We start from the raw sequence: 16,617 nt of genomic DNA, 5'->3' as shown, positions 1-16,617 counted from the left end.
ATTGAGAAATCACAAGACTTCATGCGGATGTAACAAAAAAACACACACGAAGGCGAGGAATATTACTTAAAGATTAAGAAATAAGTTGTTTGTGATTGTGTCATTGATGTCATTATAATTCCTAGTAAAACAATAGCTTAGACGAATTTACTTTCTCTAAATGTAAATCTAGAGTAACCTAGACCAATACACTACTAAATAATAATCATCATGTTTCCAGTGAGATATTATGCATATAAACACCTATTAAATAATTAACCGTATCCCTGTTTTATAGCTAAAAAGAGGGTTTTACCAAGTTTAGACGATAGATGCAAGAGCCAGTCAGTAGATTACCTAAAATACTAATACTACAATATACCTCGATACACTGACACAGTTTACGCCATAAATACGTAATTGCAATGTTTGTTGTAGTGATCTTAAGCTATTTGTGAAATATTTAATATATCGTTTCTACACAAAAGCTAATTGCAACGTCTTACGCTACGTTCCTTTTAGATACCGTTGCACATTGAGAACACATTTAAAGAAGGCCAATTAACAAAATAATGTAATGAACGTGAGTATATCGGGTAATTACATGCTCATATAATATCTTGTACAATTTCCTAATAAATTTAATTTGAATATACTGCAGTCACCTAGATATGGTCGAAACTTATTTTATGGGATAGGGCGAGTGAATACACGGATCACGCAAAAATCCACCAGCAGCTAGCTTTTGTTCGTTTCAACTACTTGTAGATACCTAAGTACTTAAAGTTTTTAACTCTAGTGATCTACATAGATGTCGCGTACAGTTCATTAAATGAAGCGTTGCTTTTTATTTTGCCCGCGGCTTAGCCCGCGTCGAGGTCAGTTATATCGCGTTTCCAAGAGAACTCTTCAAAAGTCCGGGATAAACACTATGCTATGTTATTTCTCAAGGTCAACTCTATCTCTGTACCAAATTTCATTAAAATCAGTTCAGTGGTTTAGACGTGAAAACGTAACAGACAGGCAGACAGACAGAGTTACTTTCGCATTTATAATATTAATATAAGTAGGGATTAAACTATAAACAGAAAGAGAGTTAAGAAAAAAAGATTTTGAAAAAAAGATTTTGATGCTTTGTGAGTTATTCAGTCTGTAAAAAAAGAGTCGGACACTGACCCCACAGAGTACATTCTGATTATTTCTGATAGAGTATTAATTAATGTCTTTGTTTCTGATATACTGTGACCGGTGATGGATAATCTTAAATGACAGAAAAATCGTTCGAAAACGTTCGCCTTCATTTCGTGTTTTGAGATAATGGATGAAAACAGACAATGTACAATTATTGCTGTTTAATAAACATACTAACAAAACATTCGTATTGGTATTAACTCATGGTCTAAGTTAAAAATAAACTTCTCCGGTCTTTCATTCGGGGAATTACAAGTTCATATGTTTTTGTCAGTTTGACTTTGACATTTCTGCCTGTTGTCATTGTTCGGAGTTTATCTTAGATTCGTTTCGTTGCGAAGAAAACGTTCAAAATAAAGTAACCTCATAAGTTTATAGTATTAAATAATTACATAGATGTCTATCGATACTGAAAATGACTTTTCCGACTTCAAAGTGGGTATACTTTTCAGAGAAGGTGGAAGTAAAAAATATGTTTATAAAGTTTTTGCAATATGTTTTAGTTGCCACCTATCTTTGAAGATCTGAATGAGAGGGTTAAAGAATACTTATTGAAGCCGGAAAGACTTGCAATACATCAATGGGAACGATCTCAGACACACTGGCACAGGGAGTCAAATGTTGATTCTTTATTTATACATGATGACGACGATTTCGGGCCGGACACCACATTAGAGGTATTTGATAAAACTCCACAAAACAGGTGAAACATGTATTATCCTGATCTACTTATATTTTAATATAAAACTTAATGGTTTATTAAAATAATAATTATATTCCACAACTTTCAAACAGTGCCATCTAGTCTCAAACTAAGCAAAGCTTGTATTATGAGTACTAGATAACTGATAAACATACTTATATGTTTCTAAATACATACATATAACTTCATATTATAAAACAGAAGAGCTTCTTCTGTCCCTATTTCCCATTGACTACTTAAATCTTTGAAAATAATTGATGGATTAAAAAAAACTTTACCTGTCCTGTTAGTGATATATATAAAAATATTGCTGTTGTGTGTGTAGGCAAACAACTAAATTATGATATTAAAATTAAATTTTTAAGGTGGTAAGGGATCCAATCACTGGTGAGATAACAGGCCTAGAAGAGATCCAAATACCAATTGAAGATGATGAAGACAGCCTCTCCATGTCAAGGGCCCCTTTACCCCCCAGCCTGGCGACAAGGGGCACCACAACGCAGAGCCCCTTTTTGCCAGCTGGCTTTGAGGAAGAATTGGAGAAGATGCTTGCTGAAGCAGCGAATGGAGAAGTTAATATAGATCTGGATAATTCTGAACCTGGAAAGTTTTTGGGTGAAGGTAATTTGAACAAATTTTGACAGCAAAACCAATCACCTCCAGTCTAAAAATACTTTTTTCATGATTTTGAATGATGATGATTAGTTAACGCAGCGAACCTAATGTATAATTATTAATATTAATATATCAATATTCTTATTTCATTCATAATGCTTCTCCTGATTAGGCATATTCTATTGTCCTTAATATTTATGCATATTCCATCAACAATTAATTTGGGTTTATTTGCAAGAATGATAGTTTTTTCATGTGTCATTCTTAAATGGCAATACTGACAAATATAGCTTGAACTAACTGTTAACTCAATATAAGGAACAATAATTTAAGGAAAATAATAAGACAAACAAGAATCTTTAAAAAAAAACTATGTAATATATATTTTCACAGATATCTTGAACATACCACCTGGATCAAAAGAGGCTGTATTGTTCGCTGAAGATGGCTTTACACTCCTCAATGATCTTAAGGACACCAGTGACAAGGCTGATGACGAGGACAATGTTGATATTCATGTCAAAATTAACTTGGAAGAGGTTGTTGATAATAACGCACATTTAGTAGGTAAATACAATATTTTTTTTAAATTATTGACTTTCTAAAAAGTTTTGACGTTTGAACATTATGTAATTTTTACAGATATCCAAGTGGTCACCACATCAAACCCACTGCATGAAATTTGTTGTGGGTTTGAACACCACATAGGACAAGCATTTGTATGACCCACAAGTGCTTGTCTTGAGTCTGGGTGCTTTTGTACATGTTATTTGAATGCATATCAAACCCCCTGCAACACAATGATTAAATGACTTTGTGTAAGCCAAATTACCTATATGATCCCTACATTAGGATGACTACTTAGCATAGCATTACAAGCTCAAATTCTCACAAGTTAATATAAATTACAGATTTATGGAAAGATGAGGAGGAACCACAAAAGAAACCTCAAATACCAGCCAGGAAACTGGACCTGGACGCTGATGCAGATAATGACAACTTCTTAGAAGCAACTATCATCAGACCTCCAATAGAACTACCGGATATACCAGTACTGAATATTACCAGCTCATCAATGAAGACCGGTGTGACTTCCACGGATTGGGCGGAGATGATTGACGTGTCCCAGCCCGTACCAGAGTTCACGGATAAGATTAAAGACATGGCACAGACTTATCCTTTCGAATTGGATAATTTCCAGAAACAGGTATTGGTTTTACATTGTATTAGTAAATCTGGTGAAGCTGTCAACAACAACAACTTTTGTATCCGTCTTTTTTATTTATAAATAAACTTCTTGGTATACATCCAGGTCACAGATGGACAGACTGCCTTGCCTTAGTATTGGGGACCTCCTTTTACCTATTGAGTACGAAAATTTAAAAATCATAAGACAAAGTCTTATATAAAATTCTTGTGTCAAAATATTACTCATCATACACCTCTGAAATGACTTGACTGATATTAATGAAATTATGCACATGTATGGTTTCATACACCTAAGTGGTCAATGGTTAACCACCCCTTCATTTTTTTATTTTGTATGTAATTTTTTGTCTATATTGATATTCCCAAGAAGGCAAAACAACGTTTGTCGGGTCAGCTAGTCATAATAAAATTTTGTTTAGGCTATACTGAAACTAGAAGAGGGCCACCACGTCTTTGTTGCGGCTCATACGTCAGCTGGTAAGACTGTTGTGGCTGAATATGCTATTGCCATGTCGAGGAGGAATTGCACCAGGTAACCATCCTTTCAGTTTCAAACTATACATTTTTAAGTACCTAAACCAATTAAGTATATTAAATTCCTTTAGTTCGACGGCAATGTAATGTAATATGTATATGTATATGCCGGCTTGCCCGTCTACTGTTATGCCATTAATTTTAGGCAAATATAAAATACTAGCAGTTGCTAGCGAAGTAGCGACTTCGTCCGCGAGGTTAGAAAATATGAGTTAGGGTTTTTACAATATCTCAATTTTCTTACGGAACCCTAATATTTTTGAAAATAAATTATAGCCTAAGTTCAGCGGGGATGATGTAGCTGTTCAACAGTGAAAGAATTTTTGTTCAAATCTGTCCAGTAGTTTCGAAGTCTCTTTGTGTCAAACAAACAATCAAAACTTTCCTCTTTATAATATTAGTATAGAAAACAGAGTTTTATAATCCGCAATTACACTGCAGTGTATATCTTAGTTTTTTTTTTTTGTAATAAGACCGTTTTGTTTTTTCCTACAGAGCAATATACACATCGCCCATCAAAGCGTTATCAAATCAGAAGTATAACGACTTCAACAAGATGTTCGGTGAAGTGGGACTTCTGACCGGTGACCTGCAGATCAATGCCACGGCTTCCTGCCTCGTCATGACCACTGAGATCCTGCGCTCTATGTTATATTGTGGTTCTGATGTTACAAGAGATTTAGAGTTCGTTATATTTGATGAAGTACATTATATTAATAATGCTGAGGTATGTCTTCGTGCTTAATTTAATGGCAACTAAATTGTAATTACAATGTTGTTGGCGAATTTCTGTAGTACCTATATAGGTATTAGTATGGATAAAGCTGGTTTTGATGTTGGGTATCCCTCTTTTCTTATGCTTCCAGCCATATTGTCAAGTATTGTAGGCTAGACGATATGTGTTGTTTTTCTGACAAAACGCCCAACCAAAGAGGGATCGTCATCCAGAAGTGAAACTACAAAGTAATACAAAACAACTTTAATAGAGATACTGTGGTGCCATCTATCGCAATCTTTTTTTTTCCGGATTAGGTCAATGTTAACTAAAGTATTTACTTTTAATTAAGATACAGGTGGAAATATTACATACAGCTTTAAAACTCTTATCAATGTATTCGTTTTCAAATCTCTTATAAATATTTTCAGCGCGGTTACGTGTGGGAAGAAGTATTAATCCTGCTACCAGCGCACGTCAGTATTGTGATGTTAAGTGCGACAGTACCGAATACGTTACAATTCGCCGACTGGGTGGGCCGGACTAAGAAACGGAAAGTGTATGTCGTGTCCACACCGAAGCGACCAGTGCCCCTTTGTCATTATCTCTATACAGGTAGGATATACTTACGCGAAGTAACTAAAGAAATAAAGAGAGTTAGAAATAATTCATATAGTTAATTTTAGAGACTTTTTAACTACGTTCCGAATTCATTGATGCAAAAAACTTACGTGTTATGAGTTATATCGAAAAAGTATTTCTAAATAACGTAAGAATGCTGTGAAATTTATAGGTACGGGAGGTAAATCAAAGAACGAGCGGTTCTTAGTGGTGGACCAAGAAGGGAACTTCCAACTCAGAGGGTATAATGAAGCGGTGGCTGCTAAGAAAGCAAGGGAGAACGAATACAAGAAGAGCTTCGGCCCAAAAGGTAAGGCTTAAATAGTCATACAGAGATTAATCAAAAATCTGCCTTTGAAATTCAAATAGGCTTGTATAAAGTCACACCTTTACTTAGTTTTTTTTTGTTTCTTTCGCGCCATTTATTAGTATGTTAGTGTTACTATTTCAGAAAAAAAGGTAACCCGAACTGCGAGAAATCTTATGCGGATTATATAAACTGTGTAGCATACCTAAAACTGATGTACAAAACCATCCAATATCATCATCAGAATAAAGTTGTTTTCGCCATTAAAAACCTCCACTAAAAGTCCTTGAACACCATTTACCTAATGTTTTAACATTTCTGTTAATTAGATAGTTATTGTTGTTCTGCTAATTATAACCTACATTATTGTATCCGTTCTTTAGGTGGCAAAATGTATATGAATCCGAAAGCAGAGCAGACAATGTGGGTAGCATTCATCGACCACTTGAAACAAAAGGACAAGCTGCCTGTAGTCGCGTTTACACTGTCTCGTAACAGGTATGAATTGTCTACACGTTAAATGTATGCTAGAAATTTCTAGAGAACAAAATCCTGATAAATAACACACAATAAATATTCTCAGACTAAAACAAGTGGATCACATAAATGTTTGACCCAAGCGGGGATCGTATCCTCACCACCTTTGGACATTAGCTTATTAGCTTGCTATATATATTAGTGCCCAGGAATTATTTTGCAATTAGCTGAGTATCAAAAGTGACCACGCCATATTTAACGTGAGTAACGCGTCGCGGGTTCAATCGCCACACAATTTTTGCGACCCACAAATGCTTATTATCAGTCTGGGTGTCTTTTTGCATTTTATATGAACATTGAAGCTAATTGAACCTTACATTAATGTTATTAGAACCTTACATTAGTATTATATTAATCACAGTTGTTTTATAGGTGTGACCAGAATGCTGAAAATCTGATGTCAGTCGACTTAACTACAGCCAAAGAGAAGGGCCACATTAGATCCTTCTTTCAGAAATGTCTGCAAAGGCTAAAAGAGCCAGACAGACGGTTACCACAGGCAAGTAATCAGCACTCTAATGTTTTAATATAGTGGGCCTACAACTATGCATTATAACATATTGCTATGGCATGTAGAATATGAATTATAAATTTGAAATGAATCAATGTTGCCGGATATTTATTGCTGCCAAACCTCTTCCATATGTACCGTGCATAGCATATATAAAATATCGATCCAGCTGTTTCTAAAATAATTCGTATAAATTTATTCGGTTTTCAGGTGATAAGGTTACAACGAGTTCTTGAAAACGGAATAGGTGTTCATCACAGCGGTATATTGCCTTTACTGAAGGAAATTGTAGAAATGTTGTTCCAGTCAGGTTTCGTGAGTACTATTTACTTTAACCATGTTTTGGATATTTCTACTGCGAAATAAGTAATGAAAACACAAAGTACACCCACATTTTATGAATTTAAAGACAATATCAATCGACTTCAACTTTAATTTATCATGTTTGTATTTGATCACTCTTGATAACAAAACCTTTGAATTCCACGTAATTATTATTTAATCCAAAAGTACATATACAGCGTGGTACTTTACTTCACACACCTTGTTTTGTAAACTTTTAAACCTACACACTTTCATTCCATAAAACCTTATTTCGATAGGTGAAAATCTTATTCGCGACGGAAACATTCGCAATGGGTGTGAACATGCCTGCTAGAACTGTGGTCTTCGACGAGACCACGAAGTATGACGGGCTGCAGCGGCGAACGCTGGCGCCGGCCGAGTACATACAGATGGCGGGCAGGGCTGGCAGGCGAGGTTAGTCTAGATGTTGATTGCACGGATAGCTGAGTGGTTGAGGTCACTGTGCGCGACGTGTTGCGGGTTCGATCCTCGCATAGGATTCATTTGTGTGATCCACGAATGCTTGTTCTGAGTCTCGGTGTCTTTAGGCATGTGATTTACATGTTTGTAAAACTCCCCGCGACACAAGGATTAAATTCCTAACAGATGTAGTCGTTTTTTCTGTAATATACAATTATTTTTACTTTTATATTCATTTTAAAAAAACCTAATGACAGAATGTTTCTGTAGGTCTGGATGACACGGGTACTGTGATAATCCTATGCAAAGAGGGTGTCCCCGATCTCGTGACCCTAAAAGGAATGATGTTGGGCATACCGCAGAAGCTGTCCTCACAGTTCAGACTGACATATGCTATGATACTCAGTCTTTTACGGTAAGTACGAATGAAAATTAATCTTAGCACCTACAAAATAAGGTATAAAATAAGACAACAAAAAACATCTCAATTTTTCAATCAAATTTATCTTATATACCTCTTCAATCAATTACATCTCTATAATCTTATATATGTAACTATTACACAGGGCAGCAACAGTATCAGTCGAAGGCATGATGCAACGTTCGTTCCGGGAGTTCAACCAAATATGTCAAGCGGACAACTACAGAAAACAATTACAACTAGCTGAAAAGGAATATTCAGAAAAATGCAGTACACCGCTGGCTTCGCACTTGGCGCCTCTCGCTACCTTCTATGATACCGCAGCAGCGTACATCGACGTATTGAATGACATCATGCCCATATTACTAAATACGGCGAAAGTTGCAAAGGAATTGACGCCGGGGAAGATACTTATTGTATCTGCAGGGCCGTATGTTAACCAACTTGGGATATTGTTGAATAATAATGGTAAGTTATTGTATTTAAAAGTTCCTTCACTTTGTAATTGTGAAAAGCAGAGATGTGAAGGAAGCATTTAAACCATTCTTTTCGGATGGGATATCATCTATTTACTCCTAACGCTTTGGGTTGAGGTGAAGGGAGTGTCAGACTCCTACTGACTAAACCTACCCATTTTCCTTTATTTGACCTTCGTGTATCGTTGCCACGGAAACGCTTTCGGAAAATCCTGCTGCCCCGTTAGAACTTTAAACCCATGTGTTTACTACTGTGTATCTTTTATCTACAAGATACAGTCTTAAAAGAAGGACTCCAATAACACTGTAAAAAATTTGCTTGCTCTTATTTCTTGTTTTCTTAAACTGTGTAATTGCACTTGGCTACCTTTTTACAGGTCCAAGACAGACTCCATACAAGGTGCTAGTACTGAACACGTCTATTGAAGACAATGCCAAGTATAACTTCGAAGTGGATGAGAACTGGTACAGGATGCTGAGTTTCTCAGCTATGTATGATACTATAGGTATATCGCATTATTATTATTATTCTGTTGATTATTTAACATCACTTTAAAAAAAAATAGAATAGGTAAAATTGCAAATTCGGGCATAGTTTCGATTTGTTTTTAGTGTTCACTTTGGATTTAGATAATGGGAATAATTATATAATTATAGTATGTTTTTTTTATATGTCTGGTTGGAGTTATCTTTTTCACATAAGGAAGAAACAAATATAATCTGATATCATAATCTTGATCAACTTAAACATCTGTTTAACGTACATTTCTGACTTGAAATAGGTACCTATATTGCCGTTTCTTTCATCTACACCTATATTTTATATGGTATTTCAGGTACCGAAGAAACCACCTTAGATCACACGGTGCTCTGTATTGCACCTAAAAACATTGTAGCTATCACTAAAATGAATCTGAAAATCGATCCCAAAGTTATTATTGATGACTGGGAGAGGAGACAAATGCCCAGGTAAATTATGATTGCATATTATTATGTTTTAGATTACAATTTAATTATCTTGCCGTAAAATTAAAGACTTGGCTGGGGCAGTGCCGTACCCTCAGATTTACTATTATTATGACCAGGAGCTGTCCTGTATATTTCTAGTCACTCAGACTCTGACTGTTTTACCGACATATGACACCAATCTTTTTGATGAGTTAAATATTTCGTTGGTATAATACAACGAAATTTTTAATAGTCATTAATATAATCGGTAAACAAAATCAGACCTACTTTTCTATCCGGTACTGATATCCAGAAAAAATGCTAAACCTTTCCAAATCTTAAACTTCCTTTTTTAATGATATTCATCCCCAAATATATCAATAGTTCCTTACTATGATTAGACCATTCTTCCCGTTCATATATTCCTTGTAACCTCATGGTCACCAGGTTCAAGGACGCGCCAGTAGGATCCAGCTGCTCCAGCGCAGTGCAGGAGTTGTCTCGCATGTCCCACGCGGTGTGTTCTGGCGCCACTGTGCTGGAACACGTGAGCCTCACGCAGTCGCTGTCCGTCACCACCGGCGAGATACTGTCCTCACTTGATAAGATGAATAAGTGTATGGTATGTTGTCTGTATATTTTGTTTTGCATTAACTCTATAATGCAGAGTTGAATTTTCTCTGAGATGGAGCACCTATACTGTACATTGTTATTTCTCCATTTTGCTGATTTTTTTTGTTGCGGATTCTCAAAGATAGTTCATCGTTTTTCAAATCTTAAGTATTATGGTGGTTTTTATTGTTGATCCTAGCCGAAGTGTAATTACGCTCATGTGTGGCGGGCTAGATCCAATTAAGATTTTTATACACACCTTATTTACTAGCCTCTCAATATCCAAAGTTGATTAGCAATGCGATGATTCATGTTGACAGTATGCCATGCTTAAATGACAAGCAGAAATCTAAAAAACTGGTCCTTTCGCGTGCGACTTTGTAATGTGGCTTAAGGTTGCGTGAATGATTTACAAGTTATTAATTACATGAGACACCAGGACATAGTGTTAACTGATAATTTATTAGTGACTTTATTAAAGTATATTGTTAAAATATGCGAAATTGGGTTACGACTCAGCAATGCTTACGAAATTGAAAACAAATGTTACCCAAAACACAAAAAAAAATATCTGCTTAAAATCATCCACTTTTTTTATAATTCCAGAGCGAATTAAAAGAACAAAAGAAATGTACGGACATAGCTAACTTTAAGACGGAGTTCGCAATAGTTTACGAGCGGAAGTTGACGGAGAGGAAACGTGATAAATACAAGCGGCTGCTGTCCTTCGAGAACTTGGCGCTGTACCCGGACTACCAGCGGCGGCTGATGGTGCTCAGGGAACTCAGCTATATCGATGAACACGATAGCGTTATACTTAAAGGTGAGTGAGATGTGATAGTAATTTAATCGTGTCTGTTAACAAGTCGAGTCGCTGTGCTGTGTTCAAGTGTGTACAGTGGACCAAGGCAAAAATGATTCCTCTTCTGCTAACGATCTGGTAGTTGCGTTCGATTCCAACTTACACAGTTAGAAAATATCCATATGAGAGCAGACACTTGAGTAAAACGTTTTTTTTCCTTTCTTTAGCAAAAGACATTTTTTCCAGAATTAAGATTTTGCCATAAAATTGTTAAGTAAGTTTTTTTTTTTAAACAAATCTTTATAAAATATAATATCCTTAAGTTTACAACACGCTTTAAATTGCCCTGACATGAAGGTAATTTACAATTACTTTTTAGTATCATGAAACGGTTTTCTAACGACAATCTTATCTACCACAGCTTCTCAATTTTCAACTGCTAATATGAGAACACTCAACAGGTCGCGTGGCATGCGGTATGGGTACGAACGAGCTCATAATCTCGGAGTTGGTCTTCAGAAACGTCTTCACTGACAAGACGCCAGCGGAGATCGCAGCCTTGCTCAGTTGTTTCGTGTTCCAAGCGCGGACGCAAGTCGAGAACCAACTGACGGATAAACTAGCAGAGGGTGTGAAAGCTATCGAACAAATTGATCAAGATTTAACAGCGATAGAGTCTAAGTATTTGGTAATTATCTTTGTTCTCTTTTCTTTGCTTTACTGTCCCACTGTCAAACGCCTCCCTTGGATTTTTTCACTATCCGGTCTATTGCTGTTCTATCCATTTTTTGTGGTATGTATCCAGTTCATCGCGCGGTCTTATGTCTCTTGTTCTGTCTTAACAAAAAAATGTCGACCACCAGTATCATATTGTCTATTTTATGATATTACTAGCTGTTGCCCGCGACTTCGTTCCCGTGGGTAGAAGATATAAGTTATCATTTATACCTGCCCGGTTTTTTCACTTTTTCCATTGTGCCTATCTTCGCTCCTATTAGTTGCAGCGTGATGGTTTATAGCCTAAAGCCTTCCTCGATTAATGGTCTATTCAACACAAAAATAATTTCCAATTTGGACCAGTAGTTCCTGAGATTAGCGCGTTCAAACGAACAAACAAACTCTTCAGCTTTATATATTAGTATAGATCATTATATTATCTTCTTATTTTCCCTCCTTTATCGTTACTTCATTCTCTCTAAACTTTTATTCACATTAAAAGTAATTTAATGATACAATGTAATACAAATTTTTGAAAAATCTAAGGGAGGCTTTTGCCCTGCAGAGGGACAGCAATAGCAAAAAAATATGATTTTAAACAAGGCGAGCACATCTTAAGCTGCCGTAATATAGAGCATATGTCCTCCCTTCCCCTTACCACACTCATTTGCAGTACATTTCCTCCAGGTCGGCCAGTTCGAAGGTCAAGCTGAAAGACTAAACTTTGGTCTTGTGAGAGTAGTCTACGAATGGGCGCTAGAGAAACCATTCGCTGAAATAATGGATCTCACCGACGTACAAGAAGGAATTATCGTCAGGTGTATTCAACAACTACACGAGGTAAATTTATTTTATTTCATTTTGGAATCTGAATTGCAGAATGAATTTAAGACTGCTTATAATTCAAGTTAAAAGTAATTTTTTGACATCAAATGAGACGTTTAAACAGTGATACGATTAACTTCTGAAAAATAGTATTTTATAGAAAACAAATTGAAGTACTTGGTACATTAGAACGGATTTAAAGTTTCAGATTTCACTTACCACACTTATTTCTATTTCCCGTTTTACCCTTTATCCATTCACAAATTTAATTAGGTAAACCAACTGTCTACTGAACAGACTATCTAAACTCCTTCCAGTTACTAGTCGACGTGAAGGACGCAGCAGTGGCGGTAGGGGATCCCAAACTCCAAGCCAAGATGATGGAAGCATCGACAGCGATCAAGCGAGACATAGTCTTCGCTGCCAGCCTCTACACTACACAAAAAGAAACGGTCACTACATAATACTATATAATCTGTGGTATAATAATATAATACGCACGTCACACTGCCATCTAGCGAGCAAGAGGATAAGGCAAACACCGTTTCACCTTCTTTCATGCTTCGGAACAACTGAGATATAAATTGTTTAAAAAATAAGACTGCGTCAAATCTTCCGTGCTCGAAAACCTGATTTCCCAAACAAGTATATTTCAAAAGGAAAATGTTGTTCTCAAAACATGGTTTTCTTGAAGGACTTGCTTGTTCATTGCTCAGAAACTTTTTACATATAACTGTGTTATAAATCAGCTGGCGATGTGCCCTGTGCTTAATGCAATGATTAAAAGAACAATATTTTGAAGAATCGTTGTCGGTGCAGTAAACAGCATAGTAAATTATTATACCACATATTATATCACTATAGACTGTGGCTTAAGGAGATATTTGCATGCATCAAGAAGTAGTATTTTTTATTTTGAATGTGTCGTTAGTTTAGTTCGCCTTTTTTTCGCATATTCGTTAAAGTTATTTTTACTTGATTGTGTATTGATGCATGACAGTTATTATAGAAGAATATATATTTATTATACAATAATGCTGATCATTACTCATTATATTGTAGATTGCAGTTATTTATTATAAAATGTCTCGACTTTTTTTTTATTGTAGGCTGGTGTAAGCTTTTGCAATTTCGTCATGAACCCTTTTTGGTTGTATTGTTTTTTCTTGCTTTTATTTTTATTATAGATTCTTAAACCATCCGTATTTGATAATATTCCTGCGTCCAGTAGCGATATCTACAGGCTGATAGAACAATTACCTATATCCTCCAATACCGAAACGAATCTTTAAGACGTTCTTAACTGTGTGTCGCTATTATTCAGGTAAGCCTGAGACATCGTGAGACCTAAGGATGTCTTAGAAATAATACTCTTTCAACAGACTTGATAATAAAGTTTTTTTAGTCAATTATTATTCTAGTAACAGGAGCTCGTGGCTAAGCTATAACCGCAGAAGTGAAATGATCACAGGTTATGCTTGACGCGGTTGGTCCATAGATGGGTGACCATCTTTGTCATAAGGAGTTCCTCCGTGTTTCGGAAGGCACGTTAAATTGTGGGTCCCGTCTGTTATTCTTACATCTTTGACAGTGGTTACAGGTAGTCAGAAGCTTGAAAAGTCTGACAACCAGTCTAACCAAGGGGTATCGTGTCGCCCAGGTAACTGGGTTGAGGAGGTCAGATAGGCAGTCGCTCCTTATAAAACACTGGCACTTAGCTGAAACCAGTTAGACTGGTAGCCGACCCCAACATAGTTGGGAAAAGGCTAGGCCAATGATGATGATGATATTATTCTAGTAACAGCCATAGATCTATCCTATAGTATGGCATGCTGCTATCTCTTGGTATGTCATAATACAACGCGGGTTAATGTTGAATCTTCATATAGATTATAAAGCAAGCAACGTCTTGTTTCTTGCATTCTTATACAAATAATGTCTAAGCAGAATCTAATTTGAACCTTATTCCTTTCCCTTAAGTTTTATATTTATCTCCTCTTTAAGAATAAATGGTTTTATTAAATTATTTGTTTTATTTTATGTTTTTAGTATGTAGATGTTAGACCGTTTTTGCTTATATGTTTTTTAATTGCGTAGCGTTAGCAATGCGCAGGTAGATTGTGGAATCCAGGAAATTGAAAGCTTCAAAGAGAAATCAGATTTTTTATTTTGTTGCGAGGGCGTAGCGCAGCGGATTTCTACAAAACAGACTAAAATATTCAATATTTAAATAATTGCTCTCCATGTGTTGAAAAGGTGTTACATAATATTAAGAATTATCAATAATTCACGCTCGCGCGATCTCGATTTTTTTAACAATAATGCGCTTTGTGATGATGATGGTAAAGTCTGTTTTCGAATATTTAAAGAAACCTGCTGCGTTTCGCTCCGTCAAATGGGCGGCGGCCTTTAAGTAATGAATTGTGTTTTGTTTATTTTGCCTAGCTTAGCAATATACTGCTAAAGTATTACATAATATCTGTGAATATCAATGTAAGTTTATTATTGCACGAAACTGCTTCATTCATACAATTGTAATCGGTAAGTAACAATCAATCAATCAATACTCGAAAGAATAAATGTGTCCTAGATAAATGCTTAAATTTTCAGGACATAAGCCCCTGCTAATACTAAAGTCGGTCTTGATCTCTAAATTTATGAAATACGAAAATATTAAGTAGTATAAGAAGGTTCAAATTGTTATTAGGCACTTTTGCTAAGTGCTTTAATCAGGCTTTTCCAACATTTCTGTAAGCAAACGTGTTAAAGTCAAGGAAACAAATTATCACAGAGATAACGATCGCACTGTAACTATAAAGTGGTCCCTAGTTTATAATATAGTAACGTTAACCTTTTATTTGTCATTATGCCTACAAACATGTTTTTACTCTCTGTATATGTACATATGTAATAATTTTAATTGTTAAATTTCTTTTTTAATCGCAGGTGAAACTAATGAAATTGAACGATCGAGCGGCGCGTTCGAAGGCCTACCAGCGCAACCGAGGAAACATCTACAGAGATATAGTACTCTCCAATTGGACAACCGACAATAAAAAGCAAACAAATATGAACATTAAAAAAATATCAATCAAAGATACGAAAAAAGTCGGACCGAGGTGGGAACTCAATAAAGACATAATAAAAGTAAAAAAGCAATTTATTGAAAAAGCAGAAAATGAGGAAAGTGAGAAACACTGTAAGCAATCGAATCAAATAACTAGTGAAGGACCCGAGATAAGACAGTCCAAGAAGTCGCGACCAAAGGGGATTATAGAAACGACAATAGAAGGCGATACCAGCAAGATGTTACTACCGGAGTGTGATGATTGGACGGAACATCTTCAATGAGATACATTTGATAAATTCAGTATAAACAAGACTAGTATTGCTCATAAGATAATCGAATGCTTGTAATAATCGATAAAATAATATTTATAAGCCTTGTTGCTTTATGCTACCGTACCTAAGGGGCCATGTATAACACGCTGCGTGCATACGCCCTAATACTGTTATCTTGTACCTTCATATTGTTCATGGCTTAGCCGAAAATAAATATAATCTGTTTTCTTTGTACATATATAGTTTCTTTAACACAGGAGTTGCTAGTTACAGACTTATATATTAAAATAAAGGAGTTTATTTATTTACCGCACCATTCGTCTGAATTGTTTATTATTCATTCACCGGATTCACCCCCATGACATAACCGAATCTTGTAACTAAATTAGTGAACTGCCTATTCTGTGTCCAAAGCTTACCAAATTCGTTTTTACGCTTTGCTGACAAAATGTTTGTGGGTTCGATTCCCGGTTCAACGCTTATATAAGATCGCGACTACAAAACCAAACAAGGAATGGACGTCCCATTTTCAGTTTATCTCAAGTAATTAGAGCTTCTTTTTTAAAAAACAAATTAAAAGCCTAAAACATGAAAGTACTTTACGAAAACTGTTCGTAAAACGATACCTAGGTCACTAGTGCGTAGGTAGGTCATACGATCGATTCAGCTGCTGCACCAGAAAATCAAAATGGCGATAAATTTCCCGACTCGACACGGAGTGGAAAATTCCTCAACTACCCTGTGTGCCTGTAATAGTACTTGTAGTAGTGTATGTTCTATACAATCG

General features: G+C 35.8%; 2 protein-coding genes across 2 annotated transcripts in view; both read left to right on the top strand.

Moving 5' to 3' along the window:
* LOC113499098 overlaps positions 1-16,617 on the top strand; it is a 268,950-nt gene that overhangs the window by 195,510 nt on the left and 56,823 nt on the right. The gene's annotated exons all lie outside the window — the stretch shown is intronic.
* LOC113499093 (helicase SKI2W) lies at positions 1,026-13,689 on the top strand. Its single transcript, XM_026879442.1, has 22 exons — positions 1,026-1,605; positions 1,674-1,847; positions 2,239-2,494; positions 2,882-3,055; positions 3,400-3,695; positions 4,117-4,229; positions 4,727-4,958; positions 5,378-5,561; positions 5,740-5,877; positions 6,258-6,372; positions 6,784-6,910; positions 7,133-7,237; positions 7,525-7,681; positions 7,958-8,102; positions 8,254-8,576; positions 8,962-9,090; positions 9,421-9,553; positions 9,980-10,154; positions 10,751-10,967; positions 11,408-11,634; positions 12,351-12,503; positions 12,806-13,689. Exons 1-22 carry the CDS (start codon positions 1,567-1,569, stop codon positions 12,950-12,952), a joined length of 3,759 nt encoding a protein of 1,252 aa, XP_026735243.1. The 5' UTR covers positions 1,026-1,566; the 3' UTR covers positions 12,953-13,689.

The sequence above is a fragment of the Trichoplusia ni genome, chromosome 11, assembly GCF_003590095.1.
Source record: "Trichoplusia ni isolate ovarian cell line Hi5 chromosome 11, tn1, whole genome shotgun sequence".
In the NCBI taxonomy this organism is placed as follows: domain Eukaryota; kingdom Metazoa; phylum Arthropoda; class Insecta; order Lepidoptera; family Noctuidae; genus Trichoplusia; species Trichoplusia ni.
Note: the sequence above shows the minus strand (reverse complement) of the source record. Positions and strands in the feature narration are given on the sequence as shown.